This window comes from Argiope bruennichi, chromosome 9, assembly GCF_947563725.1.
Source record: "Argiope bruennichi chromosome 9, qqArgBrue1.1, whole genome shotgun sequence".
Lineage (NCBI taxonomy): Eukaryota > Metazoa > Arthropoda > Arachnida > Araneae > Araneidae > Argiope > Argiope bruennichi.
In genome coordinates, this window is record NC_079159.1 from 93,512,600 (window position 1) to 93,539,366 (window position 26,767).

The 26,767-nt window shown below is 30.9% G+C and overlaps 1 protein-coding gene across 3 annotated transcripts in view; it reads right to left on the reverse strand.

The window, feature by feature from the left end:
* The window catches only part of LOC129984558 (uncharacterized), a 233,463-nt gene that overhangs the window by 93,679 nt on the left and 113,017 nt on the right, over positions 1–26,767 (reverse strand). For all 3 annotated transcript variants that reach the window (XM_056094467.1, XM_056094468.1, XM_056094469.1), the window contains exon 2: positions 13,506–15,383. In XM_056094467.1, the coding sequence (XP_055950442.1) occupies positions 13,506–15,383 (1,878 nt within the window). The remainder of the gene's footprint in view (positions 1–13,505; positions 15,384–26,767) is intronic.

The following is a 26,767-nucleotide window of genomic DNA, read 5'->3' on the forward strand; positions in this document are numbered from 1 at the left end:
ATTTGAAAGAAATTATCAATAGAAATGGTCCAAGTTTCCTTAGATAGCTATTTCTCTCCATTTATATTGTTTAAAAACATTTGAATGATAGTCATCTTCTTTTTAAATGTAGGTCAGATTTAATGTAAAATTACTTTTGAAGAAAAGGATTGATCTGTTGTATAACGATATCCAGAAGGTTTGAATTTATAAATTCAATATAAATTCGGCAGATTTAACCTCTAAAGCGCAGATATGTATCAAATTTGAAACCAAATCTGTTATAAGGTTAACTTCTATTAGTTTAAATGCTAACAATTTTCACAAGCATATAAACGCGGTAACTAAGACACAATGTATTATGCGATTCTGTGACTACAATTGGAATTTTGAATTCAATTTTTCTTTTAAAGCGCCAGAAAATAAGGCGCTCGAAACACGCATTCGTTTTTCAGGTAATTGTCTATTAACAGCATCCCTACATCGCCGAAGATCTTACACTATTAGGCTGTTTCGTAACTGTTTTTCGTTAATGGCGTATAGTTACTAATATGCACTACATTTGATAGAGAATATGCGAGAAAATTTCGAAGGGACCACTCTCACTAGTGTGAATTGGGAATTCGAAATAAAAAATTAATAAAACGAAAAGGTTAACTTTTGCATAACTAAGTGTATTTATAAGCCTACTAACACAATTAACTAGCTTTTGTTTGATAAATTACATTTTAAAAGTATTTATTTTCTAAAGGACAGTTCGAAACATTGTATATGATAATAATTTAGCGTTCATACATTTATCTTGTCTTCGTCTTGCCTCATACTATAGGCGTCGCATTCCGTGAATAATGATTTTTAAATCAAAAAAATTTACAGAAAGAACGATAACCTAAGGGCATTATGCTAATAAAGCAAAAGTGAAAATTCTGATTTGGAATTAATATTCAAGGCAAGATGATTTTTTTTATTTTAGAAATTTTTCTTAGCATTGACCTAGGCAAAAGTAGGCAAATAAAAGATTTAATGAGATAAATAATATTAGAATTTCATTATAATAATTAAAAGCATCACATAGATTGTATTTAAAATTAATGTCGAAGAACTTATCACAGGAAAAATTGTACAGTTTAGTTATATTAATGTCCCGTTTTAACCCTTTATTTCCCGAATTATTTTGCCCTCAATTTTTCAACTTTATTTTTGCAGCAGTTGTTAAATTTCTTTGCTGAATAATCCCAGAGAATCCCAGAATTTTTTTTAATTAATCGAAATATCTTAATTTCATTAATACTTAAATCTTTTTAATTTCTACATTTACCTTATATTAACTACTTGCTATCTGAATTGCATTCTCCGTGTTCTTGTGAATACCATCAGAAAAAATAGTCATATTACGAAGGTATAAGCCAGATTTCAATAGTACTTTTAAGTACCATCAGTAAATAAAGGGTTAAAGCAATATTAGGGATATTTTGGGACGGGCCTCGTAATTTTGAATCACGGTCAGAAGACGAGGAAGACACCTGATCTGACACCCCTCTCTACAAATTTCCAAACCACACCAGCGGGAGGTCGCTGGTGCGGTTTGGAAATATGTGTGTGAAATTTGTGTTGAAATTTTAATGCACTCTAGACCCGCTTACACGACGATTCTTCGGAGTAATGGGGTCTCTAACTTGAAGCCCTCCAGTTCCGAAGCTGAGACCTTACCACCAGGCCACCGCAGGCTGAAAAATTGTACAGAAATAAACTAATTGCTGAAAAGCTACTTTATTTTTTAATTTTAGGGAGGTGGGAAAATGATGTATGTGAGGTAATATGATCTGAAATTATAAAGAAAAAAACATTAACTTAAAAATTATTAAATACAATCAATCAATTTTTAAATTCAATTAAATTTTAATTCAATCGTTAAATTTAAATTTTTGAAAACTCTTTTTTAAGAGTTTATCTATCGACGAATTAAGTATATGATGAATTTAGCAATTCTAAGTAAAAAACACAATATTGCAGTCTGTCCGGAAAACATTTCTGAAATTAACTGATAGTAAGTCAGCCTACAAGCGTTATATTAAAATTTGAATTAAAATACAATTTTTTATTTTATTTCAATGTCAGATTTTGGAACTTATATGCGTATTATTAATGAATTGCAAAAGAAAAGAAATTTATGATAGATTAAACCTTATCAACCTTAGAAAATCAACATCAATTTCATAAACTAGGACATAACGATTAACAAGCAATTTCTTCAATTTATTGACTGAAAGAAACGCTCAACTCTTTACATTCACTACGTAGATTTGACAGATATTTTTTGCTATTTTAAAACAGCAAGCCTTGAAATCCATCTGCTTTGGTGTTATCGCTCATTCCATTTTTTTTTTTTTTATCTCATAACAGCCGGTTTCGAGGAAAGGACTACTGTATTTACATTTTGACGCTTAAGTTCTTCGCAAACAAATCAGAAAAGCGTGATTTTTTCAACATCCGTGTTATCATTTGATAACTTATCAGGTGTTTGTATTACGAATGAAAACAAACTCTATTCTCTATATGTACACATGTTTAAAAATGATTCTAACAAAGTTTTTGAGCAAGAAGCTATTTACACGATGTTACTTACTGCTTTATAATGATATATTTATGTTGATGATAACCTTGTTTTAAACAATAGTAATAGAAATTTTTATGTTTTAACATGAAGAAATATACTAATGAATTTCACACATTGAAACGTCGTTCAAATTTGACAGTTCTGAACGAAGTTGTTGCATTCTTTCCAAAGAAAAGAGCATTAATTAAGAGAATTTTTACTTAAATTTTTACTTTACTTAAAATTAACTTTTTAATATATAATTGCCGGCGTCCTGGCATAGGGGTAGCGCGTCTTTTCCGTGATCTGGGCGTCCTGGGTTCGAGCATGATTGTTCTTCATCTGTGTTCTATCTGTGAGGTGTATGAATCTGCCCCCCCCCCTATAAAAAGGGGTTGTGCAAGCGAATGTGTGAGTTTCATCTTCATATGAGCTAGAAGTCAGAGTTCTGCCCTCGGGTGCTCAGGGGTCTTTACCCTCAGAAGCAACTGCACCCCCTTTCCGTGGACACGACATCATCAATATATAATTAAGCAGAATTTTACAATTTTCCTTAAATTCTAAATAATGGCAATGTTTTTCTCTTTGTAGGTGACTACATTAAAATGTCAATTTTTTTGATGAAACTATGATTTTTTTTAAAAATTTAATATTCTTAATGTTTGAACAGGTTTCTTTAAAAAACAGTTAGAATTTTGTTTCTAAGTCTATTTTGGGGGAAGTTACGTTCATTTTTATACTTGCATTTACACACGTTTTAATGCCGTTTTACATCTTTAGAAGCTATTTCCCCAAATATAAAATATGATAGAATTCTCTTACAAAAAAACTCCATAAATTAAAATCTAATGCATATTTTTGGTGTAATAATTTCTCAATAAGTTCTGCAATTCCTGAATTAAATAATAAGTAATCTAATCATTTAAAAATATTTTCTAGCTGTTTAAGTGCTTCATAATGTGAAAAAAAAATTGAAAATTTCGTGTTATTTATAAGTAGAACGCCAGTATTTAAAGAATGAATAGAAATACAGCTATGTTTTAGTTCAGGAACTAGATAAAATATACCTTAACTAATCGAAAAATTTTAAGCAAATCAATTGATATATTTCTAAACTAGAAGATTTTTACTTTATACCTCTTTTCAACACTCCCCCCAAAAAAACCCCTTTTTTCCAATTTTTAAAACTTTTGGTATTTAACGAATATATTTTGGTTTCAGAGATGTTTTTTCAATCTTTTTTATGCAAAAATTTAAAAATATAACAGTTTCCGAAGGTTCTTCAAAAAATTCATCCAGAACGTAGTCGCATATCTTTTAAAATATGATCAATTTCGGAATATTATGTGATCTAAAAAAAATGTAGAAAGGAGTATATGAATTTTCTAATAAATTAATTTTTTTCCAGAAAGAGCATTTTGTTAAAACTTTAATATTATAAATAATTTACATATAATTTATATATGAATTCAAACATCTTTTATTGTTCTAAAATTTTAATCATTTTAAAGCACATGAGAAAAAAAAAATTTAAAAGCTCATTTCAAGCGCAAATGGAAAAGACCGCAACTTCTAAATTTCTTTCTCTATGTCGTATTTATCAATCGCATTATCGGTAGTTAAACTAATTTTTTTTTTTTTTTTTTTTTTTTTTAGAATTTTCACTTTGTTATCTTGTTATCCTCAGAAAAAGACTACAAATGAAATATATTAATGCTTTACGGCTACAAGAAAACAGGGTGCCAAAACTATAGTTCATATAACTTAAAAGTTAATCCGACACTGCATCTATAGTCAAATTAACTTAAGTTTGTAATTTTAAAAATACAATTAATTGGGTGAGTGAGTCTGACTCGATCAAATATATAATTGAATTAATGAACGACTATTTAAAGTAGATTAATTTATCTACCTTTTCTATGAGAGTAACAAAAAAAAAGAAGAGGGAGTGGGTTGAGGATTACAGACTAGGCAAAGAAAGGCAGGCAGCAGGCAGCGTGGGGTCAGAAGTAGGGATTGCAATACCGGACCAAAATTTCAATACCGGTATTCGGTATTTTTAAAATCTTAATACCGGGATACCGGTTTTAATACCGGTATTAGAAATTTTAGAAATGGAAAGAAAACACAGGTGTGTTTTTTTTATTTGCCAGTTTTGTTAGAGAGTGTAAATATCACAAAAAATAATTTGTAACTTATAAATTATAACAGTATATAAAAAAGTAAAGAAGCATTTTATTTATTTAAATCACAAAAAAAAGTGTAAATATCACTATTCAGTTTGTGGTACTAATACAAATTTTTGAAATGTGATCTAAAAAAACATAATGCAACAATTGTACTATCATTAAGCCTGAAAAGTAATTTTGTGTAAAAATGACCAGCTATCGAAAACGCTCTTTCGGCATCTACGCTAGTTGGTGGTACTGTTAGCAATGCGCGATATACTTTTTCCAAGTATTTACCTCTAAATCCCTCATCTTCAAATAAATCGATTTCTCGTCGGATGGTTTTGGATATAGCTGATTTCTGTATTGTATTTTGGTTCGTTGAAATCTTTTTATTTATCGCTAATTATAATTTTTGTTCAAGAGACAATTCATTTTCATTATCGACAGTAGTGACATCATAATCTTCGATAATTGAACCGAATTCTGAATGTGGATAGGTTTGTGGGAAAAAATTTTAAGAAACTTTACTCTAACTTAATCATATTTGAATTGGTTCTTTTCTTTTTTAAAATCATTAGAATTATGCAAATACCATAAGACATTTTCTATTTCGGTATGCCTTTCTTTTATGCGATTTTTGAATGTAATATATAATTCTTCAGATACTAATGTGTGCTGTTCTTTCAGTGGCTGCAACATGAAATTTATTGTTGCATTAGCTGTTAATAAATAGAATTTCTCTGACATAATGCCTCAATAGTCAGTTTTATTGGAAGTAGAGCTGATATAGTTCTGGATATTAAGTCGAATTCACTGAAAAATTGATTTACAAGTTTAAGTCGATTATTGCTTTTTGGATTGGATTTCTCAGTTTCAAAAATCGTTCCATCATTAGGAGTAAACTGTTCCAACGTGTTTTAGAATCTAATATTAACATATATTCTGTTTTATTTTCAGTTTGTATATATTTTAGTAATATATCCTTTTTATAGGGGAACGTTTAAATATTTTAACAATTTTTCGAACTTTATAAATTATAGGAAGCAATTCTTGATAGGTTAATATTTCATCCTCATTAGCAATATCTTCTTCAACAATTACATTGTCATTATCTTCATTGTCAATATCAATCTCACTCCTACTCTTTTCAAAGTTGGAATCCGAAGTTTCTATATCCTCAGTATTTGGATTCTTCTGTTCTTTATATTTTTGGTATAATACATCTATTACTCCTAATTGAATTCCATGTGCATACCACAACTGCTGATTTGACCAATCAACTTTCCAACTTTTTTCATAATTGTTGCTCCATCAGTCGTTATGGATACAATATTTTCTTTCAGGGATAATCCATGTTTGGCTAATTTAGATTTAAGCAATTAATTAAGCCATTCATTAGCTAATTAATTTCGCCCGTTAGGGAGACATAAAAACAAATCGTATACTATATTGCTATGTTCGCGATACCTGAACATATAGTGGAGACCATTTTAAAAATTTCTAGTAAATTCCGAAAAACCGGTATTTAAACTTGCGAATACCGGTATTACAAAATTGTACAAATGGCTCAAAATACCGGTATTCGGTATCCCGGTATACCGGTATTGCAATCCCTAGTCAGAAGATTTAAGAAGTAGGGGATGGGGAAGCAGAGGCAAAAAATATTTTTAGCCTTGTTGTTAAGTAAATTTGTAAAGAATAATTTTAAGAATTATAATAGGACAACAATGCATATTTAAATTGAATTATTCAATTCATTATGAAATAAAGTATAAGTAATTGCTTTATAAAAATATACTGGAATATATACCAATTAAAGAATATATAAAATATATTTATTAATTCGCTATATTTCATTTCAGAGGTCTTTCATTCAGAGAAATTTATCTTATTATTTTCTTTTATAACAATTAAATGTTTATCTTTATAATTAAGGTAACCATTATACCTTAATTAGCAAATAATTATGATTAATTTTCAAGAATTTTATTTATTTTTGAATAAATGATATTACAATAAATAGATAAACACATGCATGTTTTCCCAAAATTACAAAAATAATTAACTAAACTAAATAATAAACATGTTTGAATAAGTTAATAATAATATAAAATTTATATAATAATATAAATACACAGTTAAGAAATTTAAAATTGACCAGCTGTTACAAAAGGGGCATCGCGATGTGTATTGCCTAGAGCCGCAAAATGCCTAAATGTGCAGAACACACACACATACTGTAGAAAACTTGCAGGAACTGTAGAACACGCGCACACATACATGCACACGGTGAAAAACATACAGAAACTGTAGAACACACGTACATTGTAGAAAACAAACCGAATCTGTAGAACGCACGCACGCATACACACACATTGTAAAAAACATACTGAATATGTAGAACACAAGCACACATATGCATCGTAAAAAGCATACCGAACATGTAGAACACGCACACATACACTGTAAAAAGCATACCGAACATGTAGAACACGCACACATACACTGTAAAAAGCATACTGAATATGTAGAACACAAGCACACATATGCATCGTAATTAGCATACCGAACATGTAGAACACGCACACATACACTGTAAAAAGCATACCGAACATGTAGAACATACGTACACATACACACACACTGTAAAAAAACATACCGAACCTGTAAGAACACACGTTCTTATGCACACACAAATACACACTGTAAAAATCATACACAAAACTCATACATGCCAAAAAAAATCGACAAATAAAAAAGATTTGCCACCTTCAGATGTATCCATTATGTTTTGAACTTCAAAACATCAAATATGTTTTGAAGTTCAAAAAGCTTCAAATCACTTCAACAGAAAGGAAATTTGATGGAAGTTGTGTTTGACAACACGGGAAAAAAAAAAGTCGCAGAGTGTGATTCGAGATAGAAGATCATTCAACCACGAAAAGACAAAAGCGTGCGTGAATTTTGTCCTTCACCGTGGCCAACTTAAAATAAATTACAAAAACGGTCATTCCTTATTTTTTGACACTAAGGTATTTCCGTTTTCTTCGCTTCCGGCGTCGTTTATCGTTTGAGAACATATTCCTCTACCTTGAACAATGGTTCTGTATACAAACAAGTTTAAGGCAATGAAATTTGAGCTCATTTAATGGTGTTCACGTCAGTCAGTTTGCCGCAGTCTATCACGGTCGTGAACCTGACTAGACTGCCTGGATAAAATGTCAACAGGTCTCCAAAAGTAAACAAGGCAAAAGGATTTTTTTTTTTGTTTTTTTTTGAAAAGAAACTAGTTTTATGTAGATAAAATGCGTATAAAAAAAGCATTCTTTTGCTTTGAAATTTGTAATTGAATATAAATTCTGAATAGTCATTTATGTTTCAAAAAATAAAACTAACAAAAATTATATATTGACACTTTAAAAATAAGTACTTAAAGAAGCGATTCAAAAAAGTTTGAGGAAAGAATTAAATTTATTCTTTTAGAATAAAAATGACTTGAGAAACGTTTGAATCTCGGATGCAAATACAAAATTATTCAAATGTTTGTAACAATTAGACTGTTCAATTGATTATTAATAAATTAACGTATTCATTCCATTAAAACATCAATAGAGTCAAAATTAATTTGGGGAGAAATAAAGCAGATGTTATGCAAATGATTTCTAATTCAGTCCATTTCTGTACAGCCAACTCCTAAATGATATTTAGTTTGTATGAAATATATCATCTGTCATTATAATGTTACGAAAATGTGGTTTTTCAACATTTAAGAGTTAAATTTTTGAGAATTTTTCGGCAAGTCTCAGATTTTAAAAACAGAAAACTTTAAAAAAGGGTTTAGCGTTAAATACGTTTAAATCCTTTAAAAACAACAGGAAAAGCGGCACATACAAGATGGAGTTTTGGTAGAATTTTCAAGTTTGGTTATTTTAGTTTAAGTATATTAACATCCCATTTTAAAGCACCTCGTAATTTGGAACGTATCTCGTAATTTTGAACTGTGGTCAGATGATAAAGATGACGCATGAGCTGGCACCTCCCCCTTCCCAAACCTCCACACCACACCAGCGAAAGGACATTTGGCCTTAACGGACTTAACATGCACCAGACCCACGTATACGCTTCTTCGGTGGAATCAGATCTCGAACCTGAAACTCTCCGGGTCCGAAGTCGAGATCTTACCATTTTCTAAACAATATTTCGGCCATAGAATTTTCAAGCTTGGAACCTTCTTTTACTGAAGACTAGGTTTTATTATTAGGCCATTGCTGTTCTAACAGTCTCAAAAGACGAAAATTTTATCTGGTAATATTTGTGAATAACTTTCTATTATTTCTCCCATCAGAATGCTGTTTCGAGGACAAGTTCTAAAAATCCACTCGCCCGTAAATTAATATTTAAAATAAGAAACTCAATTATTGTTGACATAAACATTTTTAATTTAAAAGACAGGGCAAGAAAACATGAGACGGAGAAATCAACAATTTCAAAGCACTAAAAACTTTCAAGTCAAAAAATAACTCAAGATCGATACATTCTGAAAGAGATTATCAGATTTCCATCTTCTTCGTGAAAAAGCAACAGCCCAAGACAAAGAACCACCCACACAGGTGTAAGGGAAGAAAATTCGAGACTTAATAACACTAGCTTAAGCAAAAATTCTGTTTACAAGTTCTAGTTAATTTTCAAACTACATTACCCTAATCGCTGGTAATTAGTTTCGCATCTACATCGATTAAATTCTGTTGAGAGGATTTCCGAGCCTTTAGAGACTGTTGCCTCGCGAGGTGATTAAATTGAATAAAAAGGGAACCTGTCCTAATGATAAAAGCTGTTGAATTAGATGCTAATTTAAAACTTGGCATGGAGATTGTTAAATTGAAAATATGTTAAAGCACATAAGGACTAGGGTGTGTGTGTGCAGTAAATAAACATCTCAAGAAGAATTCCAAATCATGCGTGTAATATTTCAAAGGATTTTGAAACAGCTTGACAACATTCTTATTAAGTTGCTTAAATTAAGGAAAAAGCTGTAGACTAACAAATTAATTCCATTTGTTTTCTTTTCGTTCCTTTTCATTAATTTGATTTTAAATTCCAAATGTCACAAGTAATTTATGCAGCAAATAAATTATTTGTAGTTCCTTAATAATAATAATAATATATTTATAATTATTTTATTCCCTTGGCTCCGTGATGTTTCAGTCTTGGTTTTAAACATAAGTTTACTGTTTATCTGTAAACTAGATGTGATAATGTTAAGTGTTAAAGCAAAAATTATCGAAATAATGAAATATCAACAACATATATTAATTATTGACGACTTAATCAGGAAAATGGTTATTTAGCTCATTTTTAATTCATTCAACTATGGAAAACTTCAAATGATTTAAATTTTAAATAAAATTAACAAATTCGTAAGTAATATTTCAAATTATTTATGGAAATTTAAACAAAATAGAAAGTTACATAAACAACAAAAATAATTTTTTTAAATATTCCTTCCAAATGTTCAAAAAAAATTATTCGGCCCAATATCGATAGATGCATAAAAAGACGGAATTTAAAGTTAATATATGTTTTCCAAAAAAACAAGAAACTATAGTAAATTAGAGAACTAATTTTTTTAAAAAAAAATTTCGACAACCTTCATATGTTTTCCATCCTCGCACAAGAAACAGTTTTATAAAGTACAGCTCGATTGCTTTTGGCACAAATTTGAAAAACAATAAGTATAGAGTAATATTCTGAAATTTTATTTTAAGTTTGAGCACAACTATAATTTTAATTTTTTCGAGAAGATATACCAATTCATACAAAAATCTAAGAAAGTTATTTTACAAAGTATTCCAATTTTCTCCTATACTTTTAAACCGAGTAACTCGTCATATTCAAAAATTTATAGATTGATATTAAAAATTCAAAAACATGGAAGTCTTCATAGGTAGATGAATCATTTAAATATTAAAAATTGAGGAAATGCATAGAAGCATCATTTATTTTTCGAAAAACCTAGCTTGTTAAAGAAGGACTGTGACTTATGCTATAGAATCCTTTGACAAAATAATATTCAACTTTAAAATGAAAATATTTAATCAATATTTATATACTTAGATGCTATCTCTACTTTAAATTTCTGTGCTTTTTAATCATTCAGTACCTGGTACTTAATTTTACATCGGTTTTGATTGCACCCCCCCCCCTCGAATGGTTTTGTTGAATTTTGCTTTTATAATAAATCTCATAATTAAAAAAAATATTAATATAAAAATCAATTTTGTGATATTTTTAAGTATTCAGTTAGTTTTAAGAAACTTTCTGTACCGAACAACTTGAAAGACAAATATAAAAAACTTTCATTATTAGGTTGTTTTATTTATTTATATTTATTTTTCATACCTTTTCTTCGATTTTGCTCTTTTTTGTGTGTGTGTGTGAGATTTATTAGACTGAGAATCACTATTCTAATCAATATTTCTTGAAAATTTTTATTCCATCACTGCTGCGATAAACTATCTACGAAGTTCAGTTGTGCCTATCAAGTGAGATACCAGTCTATTTCACGAACGTCCCGTAAACAATGGCTTCCACCTGCATAAATAAAGTCTGCTTACAGCGTTGACAACAACATCCCTTCAAATTACTCTCCTAGATTGAAACGCAGGTAAGAAAAACATAAACGTTCGAAATTGCGATCGAATGCTCGAAGAGCGCGAATCCAGTGAATCGGAAAATTCCCTCAGCAGATGTTGCCGCACACACCTCTCTTTGCCTGCAACTGTAACCATCCATCACGAGAGGAAGGGAGAGGGGGAGGGGATAGAGTGGAACAACTTTTCTTTTGGCAATGCCGGTGCAGTCCCTTTTTTCCGGTAAGGGACCATTTACGATCGCCAAGTCCTGACGTAAAAACATATCAGAGAATCAGAGATGCACTGTTTCTCTTACTCCTGTGAGAAAACGGGAGAAAGAAAGATTTGGAGAGAAGCCAGGGAGAGAATTGGTGGGAGGGGGGAGAAAAAGCGGTAAAAAAAAAGATTGGGAGGGGGGAAGGCAAGTATTGTCGTAATCAAACGAAGTCCCTATGCATGAGGGAAAACAACAGCAAGGCGTGACAGCTCGTGCTCAATTACCATCCCTCTGTGTTGTAGTTTCTTTTGTTTGGAGCCATGGAGACGCAAGACTGTAGTGGAAAGTAAAACTATAGAAGAAAAACGGAAGAACATCGGGATATGTGTTCAATTCTATAAAGAAAAATCGTCGACATGAGTTTCCGAAGATGATTGTCTGATTTTGTACAACAGAAGAAAAAGCCTGTGAAGACTAGATAAAAATCTCGAGAAAATATTGTACAAAAATGATTTTGCACAACTACTTCCAGACAAAAAAAAAAAAAAAAAAACTTTAAAAAGAAATATTTGAATGTAAATGAAAAAAGAAGTGTTTCAATATCTATCCGAGAGATACCAAAATATATTGTATATATGTAATAGTATCTTATAATGTTATTTAAATCTTAATTTAAATTTTTTTTTATCTTAATTTAGCTCATATTAACCTCATTCTAAAATGTTCTCTTATTTCCTGATCCAATTCCCACTTTATTTAATTCTATACGTGCTCTATAAAACTGTTCACATCAGCATTTTCTCGCGCTCCAGAGTGAATAGATAAAATTCCTAATGCTTGCAACTTAAAGATACCTTAAATTCCTTTGCCTAAATCGCGTCAAAGAAATCCCTATTAAAATCTCGTGGTAAAACCACTGAAGGGAAAAAATTCAGTCTCATTTACTTTTGTATCGCGATGTAGACTGGAATATTTCTTACCACTTATTCTTTATACGTAGATTATTCCTCCTGTGGTGAAATAAATCAAAGTTTTTAAAATCGCGAAAGTTTCTTCTATTTGGTCACGCAACTGCTCAAATATGTTTATATTATATAAGGTAACTTAACCCTTTATAGGGCCATTTTTTTCTAGTTATATTATGTTAAAATATTTTTAGGCTTGGAATTAGAATAAGAAAAGGGATTCATTTAGCTTATTAGCTAAATTTAATTTGATTAATTAATTTGGTTAATAATTAAGTAACAAATCTAGACACACCTTTTTGTCTGAGATATAGAACTGAAGCATCTAAGTTTCTGACTTACTAAAAAAATTTGTCAGAACTTATGCCAACCTACATAATTTCATACAAAGATTGATAAATTTGGTGGGAAGCATACTTCCCACGGCCCTAGAAAGGGTTAAGTTGCACAAAAATCGCTTTTATTTCATATTGCCGAATGACAACAGTCAAATGAAAAGAAATTAATATAAGAATATTTCAGACTGCTTCACTGAATGTTATCCACTTTGCACATAATTCAGTGCTTCGCTAATTAATAAAACTGTGCGCGTAGGTTATAGGCATAGTGCAATTATATCTAAATTAAAAAAATAGAATAAACATTATTTATATTTCCCTTATATATAATTCAATTTCAATTAATGTATTCATTGCCGACAAGAAAATAAATATTCTTTCTATTATTCCTGCAACGATATTTCCAAAATTATTTCTGCTGCAGCAGAAATAATTTACCATACTAGCATAATAATATACCATATACTAATAATATACCATACTAGCATACCAGCTAGTATGGTATAAAATTTTGAATTCTCTCCTGAACTTAAATAAGCGGTCACTTCTTTAAATATTTTAAACAGAAATTGCCAATAATTCTTCAAAAAGAAGCATAAATACTTACTTTTATAAGGAGAGTATTCCAAATTTTCCGATTTCCTATAGTAGGAACTATCTTGAATGAGGCCACAACTACTTTGGTCTTTTTCAGGGACTTGCCGTTTATCATCGACCGCTTTCATATCTTTTTGTTCTGTCGTATTGCACGAATTACTTTTCCACGAATCTGACGATTGCTGATCTCTGTAACTTTCACTAAGGGTTGTACGCCAATCGTTATAGGATCCTCGCATATTTTTAGAATCAAATATTACAAATCGACCTCCTTTATTTTCGTCCCTAATCGGTCTTTGATCACAGAATTCAGATGGAAGCCCATCTTGGCTGTCCGAAGTTTCCTCTTTAGAAGACGACTCGTCCATACTCTTACCGCTCATGCTGGAAGAATTATCTTGAGTCTTATACCACGAATCTTTAGGATCGAACTGTCTGTTCTCCCAACTGCATATTCCTAACTGAAGCTTGGAGACACCAGTTTTGTGTCTCATCACAGAACTTGGGCTTGAAAGCACAGAGAATTCTTGAGCACATTTATCACTGCGTCTGTCCAATGGATCACTTCTTGTTTTTGCTTTGTACCTATGACCATTAGTAGAATCCTTCTGCAAATAGACTTCAGATGAGTCTTTCAGGAGAGGAAAACATTGTGCGTTCGATTCGTCCTTCACCGGAGGACTACTTCTATGGAAATCAACACTGAAATCGTCTCTCTTTGAGTCTTCCTTTGTCAATGATTCGTTCTTTCTGGGTGACGATTTCAGGGAGGAACTACTACAAGCCACTGACTCTTCTGAAGCTACTTTAGAACTGCCCTCTTTGAAGGGCGATCCGCTAATACTAAGATCACATTCCGGAGCTGAGTTCTGGTTACCATCCGATTCCGATCTCTGCAATTCGGACTTGGAATCATCCATCTTTGAGTTGGATTGCTGAGATTTTAGGTCCTCCAATAGAGATTTCTGGACATCACTGCCTTTCAGAGATCTGCGCTCGCGACGGTGACCCTTATGTTTGGACACAGATAACTCCTCATTCATTTTGGAGCTCTCGGTCAAACCCTCCGGTTTCTCTTTAGTTTCTTTTCCAAGAGGATCACGTGATCCTTCGGATGCTAATCCCAACTGTTTCGGTGGGATCTGAGGTCTTTCAGACCCATCAAGTGGGAACTTTCTACTCCCTGAGAAAGCCTCGTCACTGACTTTGTCTAAGAGATTCTGTTCTTTTCCAACCGTGTCGAGATTTTTATTAACCTTACCTGACTGGTCTGGTGAAGAACCGTTAACCAGATTAGTTTTCTGTTCACTAAGTTTAGAACCTTGAGTAACAGTATGTTTAGGGCTTTGAACCTGCCGATGAGTAGATTCTACTAAATCTGCAGGTGGCTTTGTACCACCGCCTTTATCCGCTATGGGCGATGATGAAGAACACACTCTGGAGACTCTGATCGTTGACTCAGTGACCGGATGTCCTTGCTTTGCATCCTTTAGCCAGTGTCCCTCTGCAGTACTGATCACCGTTGTGGTATTGGTAGTGGAAGTAGGGGGCATACAGGTGGTGATCACATTGCCCGCCATGGATTCGGAGCAGATGTCTTTTATCCTTTGGTTGGTATCTGCGAGCTCAGCCCGCAGCGCAGACACTTGGAGGTGAGCAGACTGGATGTCCTGGTCTATCCTGGAGGCAAGAGCCTGGTTGTCGGACATCATTTTCCGAAACTTTCCCTGTGCGTCGATCAATAGCCTCCGCATAAGCACCATGGAGTAGTGGCACTGATGACTCCATCGAGCTGCGATGACGGGATCTTCACTCAAGTTGCCATCGGACTGCGAGCTCAGAAAAACTTGGACAATCTCTTGATTCAAGGAGTCCAAGGACTGTATTGCTGTAAGGAAAGGAAAGAAATAATTTAATAATATGCCCATTTATATAAAAATAATAAATATAGGATAGTAATTTTTCTTTACATATAGTTGATGTAAAATGTATCTTAAGGTAGGCGACTACGTTAAAAAAATCGGTTTCTTTTTGCAAAATTATGATTTTTTTAAATTTAATATTTTTATTGTTTGAACACGTTTCTTTATAAAATCATTAGAATTTTGTTTCTAAGTCTATTTTAGGAGCAGTTGTACTGATTTTTGTATTTGCATTTACAAATGTTTTATTACTACTTTTTTTTAGGAGCAGTTGTACTGATTTTTGTATTTGCATTTACAAATGTTTTATTACTACTTTTTTTTAGGAGCAGTTGTACTGATTTTTGTATTTGCATTTACAAATGTTTTATTACTACTTTTTTGAATTCCAATCTTTAATAGAATTTTCTTACAAAAACCTTATAAATTAAAATTTACATATTTTTTGTTAAAACTTTGTATAATCATTTTTCAATATATTCTGCATTTTTTGAATACGAGACAAAGTAATTTATTCATTTAGAAATATTTTATAGTTGTTTTAGTGCTTCACAATGAGAAAAAAAAATTCGAAAGTTTGTCAATTATCAGTTGAACCTGATATTTAAAGAATGGATAGAAATGCAGCTTACTTTTTTGTTCAGGAATTAGATAATATATTTCTTAAGCTATCTGCAAAATGTTAAGAAAATCATTTGATAAACCTCTTAACTAGAAGATTTTTCGCTTTATACTTCTTTTTCAGCCTAAAAAAGGGGTCCTTTTCCCAATTTTTAAAAATCTTTTGTTATTTAATTGGTATATTTTGGTTTTATAGATGTTTTTTCAATTTTTTTATGGAAATATTCACAAATGGCAATTTTCGAACGTTTTTCAAAAAATTCATCCCGAATGTAGTCGCATACCTTAAAAAAAAAAGAAATGAATAAAAAATTAACAAATAAAATAAATCTGCGCCAATGGTTTTCACAAAGATAGCAATGAAATCAAAATAAAGCATCATTTCAAACTTTTTAGTTCAACGATGAAAAGAAAAATGAAAACATTATTTCCAGGTGTCTTTTCTCCTTTCATAAAAAATAATAATGAAATACTTTTTTCATTAATTAAAATGCACGCATACGTACTAATTCCACTGAAATAAAAACAAAAAAAATCAGTTTATTCCTCACAATGCTGTAGTAATCGATTTTCCTTTAAAATCGAATAAATTGAAAAAGAAAAAGTTGGAAATAAACTTTCAAATGCGAGACTTCACAGTAGAGTGATGCAGACTGACGCCCGGAATTCTTATCGGATAGCCAGCAATGGAGAATTAAGTGGCTTCGGAAGGGAAATTGGAGACACCAAAAGCGGAAATGAAAAAGACTCTTCAATCACAAAACCGAGGAGGAATATCATTATTTCTTCAAGAATTGTTCACGGCTTGGCTGCATGCCCGAAATGGCAGGGCACACCAGATGAAGGACGCGGGAGTTATAATGCAATTAAAATATTCAAATAGAAGGAATTCTATTGATATTTTTCTGCCGAGCTATCCCCGAGATTTATTTTTCCTACAGCTAGTAACAAATATGTCAAAATTATTAAAGCAGTAATATTCAAAAATTTTGTAAAAGTATTTTATTATGACAATAGAAGGAATTTTATTTATTAGTAATAACACGCCATTTATATTCTCTTTGCGATGGTTTTATTTTCCGTCTTTTAAATGGCAAAAATTTCTTTGCAAAATTCGTTTAAAAGTTCTATTGTATGTAATTGAAGTAATTCGCGATCGTATAGTAAAATATTTCAAATATGAAGTATCAATTTATGTGACTGGCAACAGTGTTACATGATTGTGACGTCACTAGAATAGATTTCATTACTAAAGAGATAAGAAAGAATTAAAAACTCAGAAATCTACTCTCAAGAATGTTAAACTGACTATGACTTCACCTCTCAATAGCAGGGAAACAGGTTTCATCATATTTGCACTGGAAAATATTAAAGAAAACTATTTTAATCGCCTTAAATAAAATTTAAGCGGGGAATAATAAACATGATTTAGAGCATAATATCTTTATTTGTATAAACATTAAATTTCTTTCGTATTTTTATTTCTATACTTGTACTAAAGCGGAACATTTATCAATTCTAAAGGTTCTATAATGCAAAACTATTGTCCAGAAATGGAAAGAAAAACATTTTTTTTTTTTTTTTACCAGTGTTATAAATCAAATCAAATACTTTATTTATAATGCTTGTTAAAAGATGATTTTAATAAATAACGATGTTAAATGAGTACGAACAAATGTAAAAATCGTCTTCTACATCAGCATTAGATAATGATATTTTTTTTCTTATCATAATTTTATTTTGTCTTTAAACATTAAATTTTTTAAATAATTTTGCTTGCAGAAAACTCAGGTCCATCTCTATAATATTAATTATTTTTAAATGTCATACAAGCAGACTGTTGCCACTCATTTTATATTTTGCACTTCCTGTTGTCTTTTCTAATTATGTAACTTGTTATTCAGCTAGCGATACTGGCAACGGAAGAGAAATTAGTGTAGAATTTCATCCATGTTTACGTTTTTGATATAGTTCCTGTACATAATGTAAAATAAATAGTTTATAGATAAAAGATCGTCTTCAGTCACAACACAGACATTGGGTACACGAGGCTATGCAAACAGTTGTTGATTGATTTTTACACAATGAAGATATTTATGCCCATTTTTGTTTTGTTTTTGTTTTAATACGAATAAAGTACGTAAATCTGAGCATTATTACGAGATTTATGCAAAACCAATCGAAGGCAAGATTGGAAGTTTCGTCGAGCAACATTTGCAGACAGTTAGCTGCGACTATAATGAGAATAGTAAATTTAAGAAAAAAATAATTTTATTCTTCTTGCGTTTTAATGGCTAATTATTAATGTGATTATCCAACATTATACAAGAAAGATTTGTTTCCTTAGTAATTTTATCAATCGAATCCTAATTACTAAAATACAAATAAAATGATATCATTACTGTATAAAAAAAGTTTAAAAAAATCATCGCATATTGTAATTTTGTTCTAATAAGTCGTATACAAAACTGCATATTTTATAAATTGTATAACATGGAAAAATAGACATCTCATTTGTAAATTTCTATTAAATTTTCAACGAAAATAACTGAATTTCATAAAATAATGAATTTTGACAAACGTAAAACACTGAGATGCGATTAATTGAGCAATAAAATAAATTTATACAAAAAAACCCTTAAGATATAAAAAATGATAAATTATTACAAAACAAAAAATTAATAAATTTGAAAAATAATAAAAAAAATTCATAAAAAAACTATTTCTCCTAAACTAGAACGCTGATATGGTTTATTGTAAACTCATTTGAAAGCTGATGGAATGGACTCATGTGCGGTAAATTTGACAGATTATAGAACAGTATTAATTATTTCGATATCAACGATTTCAATATTAACGATTCGCGTTATTCAATATTAACAAATTTGATTTTGCATTTCGTGTTTGTAGTTCGGCTTTGAATCCAAGTTTCCTAACCAAAATGGTATCCTTTTATATTTCCTGCTGTTTTAAAATATGTGCTTATTGTATATGTATATCTGTCAAAAACTTTTAAAATGAGAATTTTTATCCGATTTATTATATATTCATTTTAGCCACCATACCAGAAATGGGAAGAGAAATGACAAATTTGTTATAGTATTTCATGACACACATGGGCTCTTCTATCGCCCTATTTCGTATGGCAGATTAGATGAAACTCACCTTCTATTTATTAATGCAGGGGGCACTCAATTTTTGTATCGACACATATCTTTTTCAATTTCTGGTTTTAATATTTAGTATAGTCAATATTTACGAAGCTTTCTTTATGCCTTCAAAACTTCCCCCTTTCACACTACTTCTCGTACACATTAGGGTCTTGTAAGACGTCTGAGCTACTTTAATATGCAACAGACCAAAAGAAGACCCAAAACCTTTTTTACGATTTTCAGAACGAAAATCTTCAAATACAGGAAATAAATCTCGATACTCGGGAACACATATACATAAAATTGTATATGGCGGAAAATTTCACACGAAAATAACTCAACACCCACTTTTATCAATGAAATGAAACTATCTATCTGTATCCTGTAATACAAAAACACACCCACACAAATCGAATTCGAAACGTGACATCGGAAACTTACAAAATTCCGGAAACCAACCCTTTTAAATGTCTCCACCAAGACGGAAACACTTTTTCTCAATCTCTCCCGTTTCCCCAAACGATTTTTCATATCCCCCCCCCCTTTTTTTTTCCCTAGCCTCCCTTCTTTCTGACACGTTTTTCTAAATATCTGATCAGCGATTTCTTTATAGAATGGACAGGCTAAAGCTTTCCAGAGAGGATCGTCGCTGCATTCTAGGATAGAAAAATGATGAAGCGATACAGCACCCCTTTGGGAATGAACGGCGATGGGGTTCTATCCAGGGGGAGGTGTAGTGTAGGGATTTACACGTCAGATAATTCGAGGGGAGGAAGAAGCAGAGCAGGTTTAGAGAGAGGAATACGAAATAGGATGCATTATGTAAGAAGCAAACGGGTAGATTGTAGAGAAAAATCCTTTACATTCTACTGGAATCAAAAATATTTACATGATATACATTGCGCACACATTTATATTAATATATGCAAAAAAAAAAAAAAAAAAAAATCAATAAAAAGAAAAGAAAATTTAACACAAAATGTTTTTCAGCAAATATTGTAAAAATGAGCAAATAAAGAAGCTCTCATTCAGAATCAACATAATTAAATACTGCAAATGTAAAAAATATTGATAATTCAAGAATCACAAATTATTAATTAATAATTGCATCAAAACCAACGGGTGTAGGCTCTCAAAATTGTCTCACATACTCTCTAATAAACTTTTCATACCAGAGAACGCCTTGTACGACATTAGCGAATAATAGTTGCGAAATATTAACTTTTGGCTTGGATTTAGCATTTTTACTCAATCTACAGTGTGATACTTGGCGAGTTATTTGGCGATAATCTGCGGCATGTAGTTAATAGTATCCGAAAATCGAATTTGTGCTTTAGACGCGTTTTCTCAATCGATTGAAACGAAGATTTGACACAAAACTGTACTTATAGTCACAAAATTTCATATCAAAGCTGACATATTTAAGTCATTGTGTTTTTAAATTATCGCATTTCAATACATGTGAAATTACAGACCGACAGATAATCAACCCGCTGTTGATTTTAGCTCTAACTTTGGTAGGTGTCTACATTATGGATGTTAAATCTGTGTACCAAATCTTGTCTATCTAGTTCTCTTCGTTTGTACTTATCATATTAACTCATTCCACAATTAGCAGTATAATTAATTATGGAATGTATTGCTAACTGTGAAAATGAATCAACGCTTTCAATTCATTTCATATACTCTATTCTTTCATACCTAACAACACTTTTACTCTCAAATTTCATTTAATAAAAACTACTTACATATATTCAAAACAATAAAATTTATCAGTAATAATGATAATTCGGACGAACAAATAAAAATTTATCAAATTTATACACCGTTTATCAAAAAAAAATGCTCCCATTATTTGGATATTTAAATTGATACCTTACTGACCTGCGAAAATTTAATATTTCCGAATTAATACGAACACGTATTTAAATTGACGGATAAATCAATAATATTAAAAAAAAAAATTTAAGGGAATTTGAAATCGCTAGTCCGAAGCATAGTAATATAAAAATGTTTTTGGTTTCATTAGTCTGTCATTTTTAATTTAGTCTGTCATATTTTTAAAATTTAGTCTTAATTATACATCACTGATAATATGCACAGAAAATATATTTAATATCATCACCCTACGCTTGAGCACATATCCAATAACTGAAGCAATGAAAAAATTTATATAAAATATAAATTTAAAAAAAATTATTAAAATTACAAAAACGTACATAGAAAATTACTTAATAATATATCAAACGTAATGCGTCATTACACCAATGAAAAACTTCTTAAATTTTAAACTAGTGTAAAAGGTTTTTATACATTAATAAGTAACAGTTGAAAATAATCTAATGTTTTAATTTATTTTTAGTAAAACCTATTTTCAAAAAAATAACCACGTTCATATTTGGCAGCTTTAAATCCAACCATCTGTCCTGTAGAATGTTTCGAACTCTTCTTTTCGCCATGCACATTCTATCGCGCAATTTACAGATAATATATCAACCTTTACGCATTATGATGCCAAATATTACTTGGCATATTTCACTCCAGACAATCTGCAGCATAGTGCTCACCAGAAGAACCTGTTTCTTAGCTGTCAGTAATTTCAGTTTTCATGCTCCTGTTCAGATTCCATTTTTTGAAATTCCTGCTTTCTTGGGCGCGTGTCAGCCAGACTACTTTTGTGGACGAACGCCAGGCAGGATGCATTTTGTAAACACAGCACGTAAGTAATAGGACAAACTTGAGCCTCAGTCGCAATACTTGGACGACAGACAGTATAAATGGACAAATGTTTCGTTGGCAACTGCACCGACCGTCGTTTCATCTGAGACGTGCCGCCGATGCTAGATGTACAAGAGCTTCGGAAAACCTTGAAGACCTTCCATTACAACATTGTTTATAGTTAAGCGGTGCATGTCTTTGGACGATGAATGGAAGAAGATGTAAAAAGCTCTTTCGTTCTCTCTGATGTCATTCTTAGAAAGCATCTTATTTTTTTTTTTCCCCACTACCGGATATGCATCATCAAAGAGACATACTATCACAGTTCTGGCAAGTGTAAAGACTTCATTTATCAATGGAGTAAGAAATAAGTTTTTGAAACAAGAAAAGAAGCGTGCTATTAATATCGCAGAATTATTCATCATAATATTAAACGTTGTGTCTCCGGAGATCAGGTATCTCAGGAAAGAGGTGATTTTTTTTTTTAAAGTTAAAGTGATAAATCTTTTACGTTATTTTATATGTATGTTTAATTAATTATACATCCAAACTCTTTCCTGATTTCTGTAGGAAATTGAAATTCAAAGCACTCAACAGATATTTATCAGATTTGAAAAAAATTATAGTGCATGAATTAATGACATTAACTGAAACTGAAGAGTTAATTTAGAAAAGTTTAACAAGTTAGTTATTTTTCTATCTATCTTTCAACAACATTCAGCCTTCTCTTTGATCATTCTATCATCTTTTATCAATATTTTTTATATATTGCAATCTAGATTCATTTATCACTCCATGTTATCTAGATTTTTTAACAAGTATATATACTTCAGATATAAATCCTCATAAATGCGATTACATTTATCAATAAATGAAAAAACAAAAAGAGTTTAAATTATAAAATATTTATAATTTGATAATAGATATCTAGCGGTAGTTAGACTTTATCGCCAAATTCAATATAGTTTAATGATTAAATTATTAGATAGATTTATTTTAATTTTTCTTTTCTCTATTATGATTATGTGCGCGCGTTTCATCTGAACTTCATAAAGAAAAGAAAAACCGTGCTTTAATTACTGTGAAAATGAGAAATGGTATACTCAATGAGCATGAAACATAACCATAATTACTTCAAGAAAGCTATGAAAACTCGCAAATTCGAATCAAATAAACATTACAAGTTAAGAGATTAAAAAAAATTTAATCCACAATTTATATATTAAAAATAAGTTGTGTTGATACGTGTTATACCTTCATGAAAAAAGTTGAGTACAGATGTATAACGCTAAAACTCAACTAAAAGATTCCTTCGTTGCATACCAGCCATACGTTTTTTACCGTAGCTGTTTATATTTATAGACTTAAGATGTGAAATTAGAAGAAACGTTTTCAAAATTAATGTATCTATCAAAAAGCACTGAAGTCATATTAATTCGTACTTCATCCATTTCACAAACCAAATATAGTGTAAAAAGTAGATAATGAACCAAAGAAAATAATTTTTTCCCCTTCTCTCTTCTTTAAAATTTTTAAATTATGACTATAAGAATGAAACATCGCCATTATTTCGAAACAGCGTAGATTGAAATTATATAATCAAGAAAGCAACCAACAAAGAAGAAAAATTAAAAGAAACCAAAGGTCAGTTAGGTTATGAATTTCGTTTGTAATTTCGCAGTATTCTTTGGTCCTCGACAAAAGAAAACCTTTTTTTTTTTTTTTTTTTTTTTAAAAAAGATTCACAAAACAATTATTTTATTTCTTGATAGCTTAGTTTACATTAAATTTCCCCATTGCCATTCGGAAATGGTCATTTGACCGGTAGTGAATATTTAAGTTAAGGTATAAGTTAATCCTATCAGGTAAATAAATAATTAATAATGACAAAAACTCTGAAAGCATGATATCCTCAATTCTAAATTAAAAATCGATTTTTTATTGTTAAGCATAGATCAAAATCGGCTCATCATGAGTAGCTTAAAAATTGCCAACTATAGAGTTGTTATTCATTGCTAAAAGGCGAAGTATATTAATCAGAGGAAGAAGGAACAGAAATTTAAATGATGATTTGGATCCACTTCATGCTACTTGATCTTCACAGAAACTTCTTCATCTAATTGGACTTGCAATTCATTGTCAGTTCTCAAGGGGTTTCTAAGTGAATCAATAAGATATGCCCTCATCAGCAAAAGACCGATTTACATTTCACTCAGTCTTAACATCCGATAGCACGGTAAGGCTATCGGGTAACCTTAAAAAGAGAAACCAAATTCCCTGGTATCCAAAAATGAGAATAAAATAACCATAAAAAAAGGAGGGCCAGCTCGCAAACAGGCTGGGTGGGGAGGGGAGGGAAGCAACGTCAGTGGTGGTCGCATCCTGTCAACACTTAATCGTCAGAAATCAGCTGACTCTCCGGAAACGGCGAGAGAACGATCGATGGATAGCGTTCCATGGCACGTGCCCGAGAAAGAAGGCTTCTTTTTTTTTTAGGGTATAATCTTGTTAAACCCATTGCAATTTCGCATGATAAGAACAAAACAGGATTACAGCGTGAAATGTTAAGATACAAAGAAACAAAATGTAACAAGACAATAGAGGCAAATAAAAAGAATTTAAAGTCTTTTTTTTTCTTCTTTCTAACAAATAAAAACTGGGAGATAAGATCTCTTGTTGCAAAGCTTAAGAACTTTTTAAAATGTCTTTTTATTGTTGATTCCATTAAAAAAAAATTAATGAGAAAATGGAGTATTAATCGGAAAGAAATATGCATTAAAAAAACCACTACACAATAAAAAGTGAGATACAACTATTTTTATGGCAAAGAATTACAGAAAAAGAAGAAAAAAAAATCCCGGATTAGTTTTATCAGAATTAATAAGTGTTAAACTAGCGGTCTATTGTGCAGTAGATTGCTGTTGGTTCAAATTTGCATGTTCAATTATACGTATTAAAGTATTCAATTTAAAGTGTTCAATTATACGTATTCACCAATAATTCCGAGATTCAAAAAATAAAATTTTTTTACTGATGACAAGACAAATAAAAATTCAGTTTTTATGTGTAAAAACTATTTAATTATTTCTAAATATTATTTAATTTGTAACAATTAAAGAATAGAATAAATGGATATAAAAAACATAAGTATAAAAGTAAAAGTATAAAAATAAATAAATAAAATGTAAATACACTAAGAGGAAAAAGTAGAATACAAAACGATACGCAATAAAAATAAAATAAATTGAGCAAAATGGATACAGTAGACTCCCGATTATCCGCGAGCGGGTTATCCGCGCCTGCCGCACTAAATTTTTTTTTTTTTTTTTGCTTTCAAGCAAAGAGAAAATGCTTCCAAAGCAAGAAGCAAACACAAATGACTGATTTCTTAAAAAAAGGTGCAGTTTTACAGTTATGCTTTTGTAATTACATAATACATGACAGTATTAAAACAGTTCATATGTATTAATTTTTCTGTGTATCCTTGACGCCTCTCGTAAATACAAAGCACTTTTCTGTTTTCATTAACAAAATGCATTTTAGGTTAGTTTTGAGTGATATACTAAAATAGTAAGCGTTAGTTAAACATTTCCTGCTGTTTCTTTTACGTTTTATTGTACATAAAACGATTTTTCAAAATTGGAATGACTGTTTTCTCTTTTGCTATACCCGTTTTTAGCATTTTTCGGATTATCCGCGATTTTTGTTATCCGCGGAGGCCCCGCCATCCAATTCCGCGGATAATCGGGAGTGTACTGTAATATATATCATTAGAAATTTAATGATGTAATCTATAGCGGAAGAAAATATGATGTAGGATTTTGAAGTTCAATTTTCTAGGTTTAAAGCTGAAAAATATAATTAATTTGGCGATCGAAATTCTTTTCAGACAAATGAATTAATGATTGGACAAAGAATGAGCAGTTATTTCTTATTGCAAATCATTCAAATATGATTGTTACAATTTCATATATCTCTAAAATCTTTTTCCTCCAAGTGAAAAATTTCCTTCATAAATTACTAACTCAACTATCACAACCATTTGGACGTTTGGCTCGTGATAGCAAGACTCGAGACTCTCCCTTTCAACATCATTTGTTAATTTAAAGTCAGAAACACCTGTTCGATTAATTAAGCCACAAAAAATACGAAGAAGAATTGCTTGGATGCGTGTGCAAGAAACTGGCCCATTTTCAAACGCCAAACTAAAAAAGAAAGGGTGGAAAAAAAAAGTAAAAAAAAAAAAAAAAAAGGTCGGGGCAGTTCAAAGAAAGGTTGGAACTGCCTTTTTAACCCAATGAGAAGCTACTAAACGTTTAATGAATTCGTGTAACTCAATCTGATTTTTCTCCTTCAGACAGAATTTGTTTCTTCATTGTTAAATATGCATGATTAACTTTCACTAAAGAATCGAATAATCAATTTTCCTAAGGCAAAAAGCTAACAATTCAACGGAAGAGAAATTTGATTCTTGTATAAAAATTTCTTGATATTTTAAAAATTGAAGAAAGAGATCAAATTAATTATTTTGTAATCAAATGTATCGTAAATTTAAATAATGACGTCAGCGACTTATGAATAATGATGGTTTGTTAAGTAACTTATGACGGACGCATACATTATGTCGGTTCTACACTGTTTATGACTGGAGTTTTGGTCAAAAAGATAAATGCGATTAAATACAGAAATTATACACTACTTTAGAACAGCCCATTAAATCCTTTTTCTTCGAAAAGAAACTTTTTTTATAATTTTTTTTTCTTTACTTTTTTGCAGAACTGATCTTTTACCGATGCATTTTAATTTCCGAATATTTCAAATTTTACACACATCCATCTTAAATACGGATCCGTACAAGA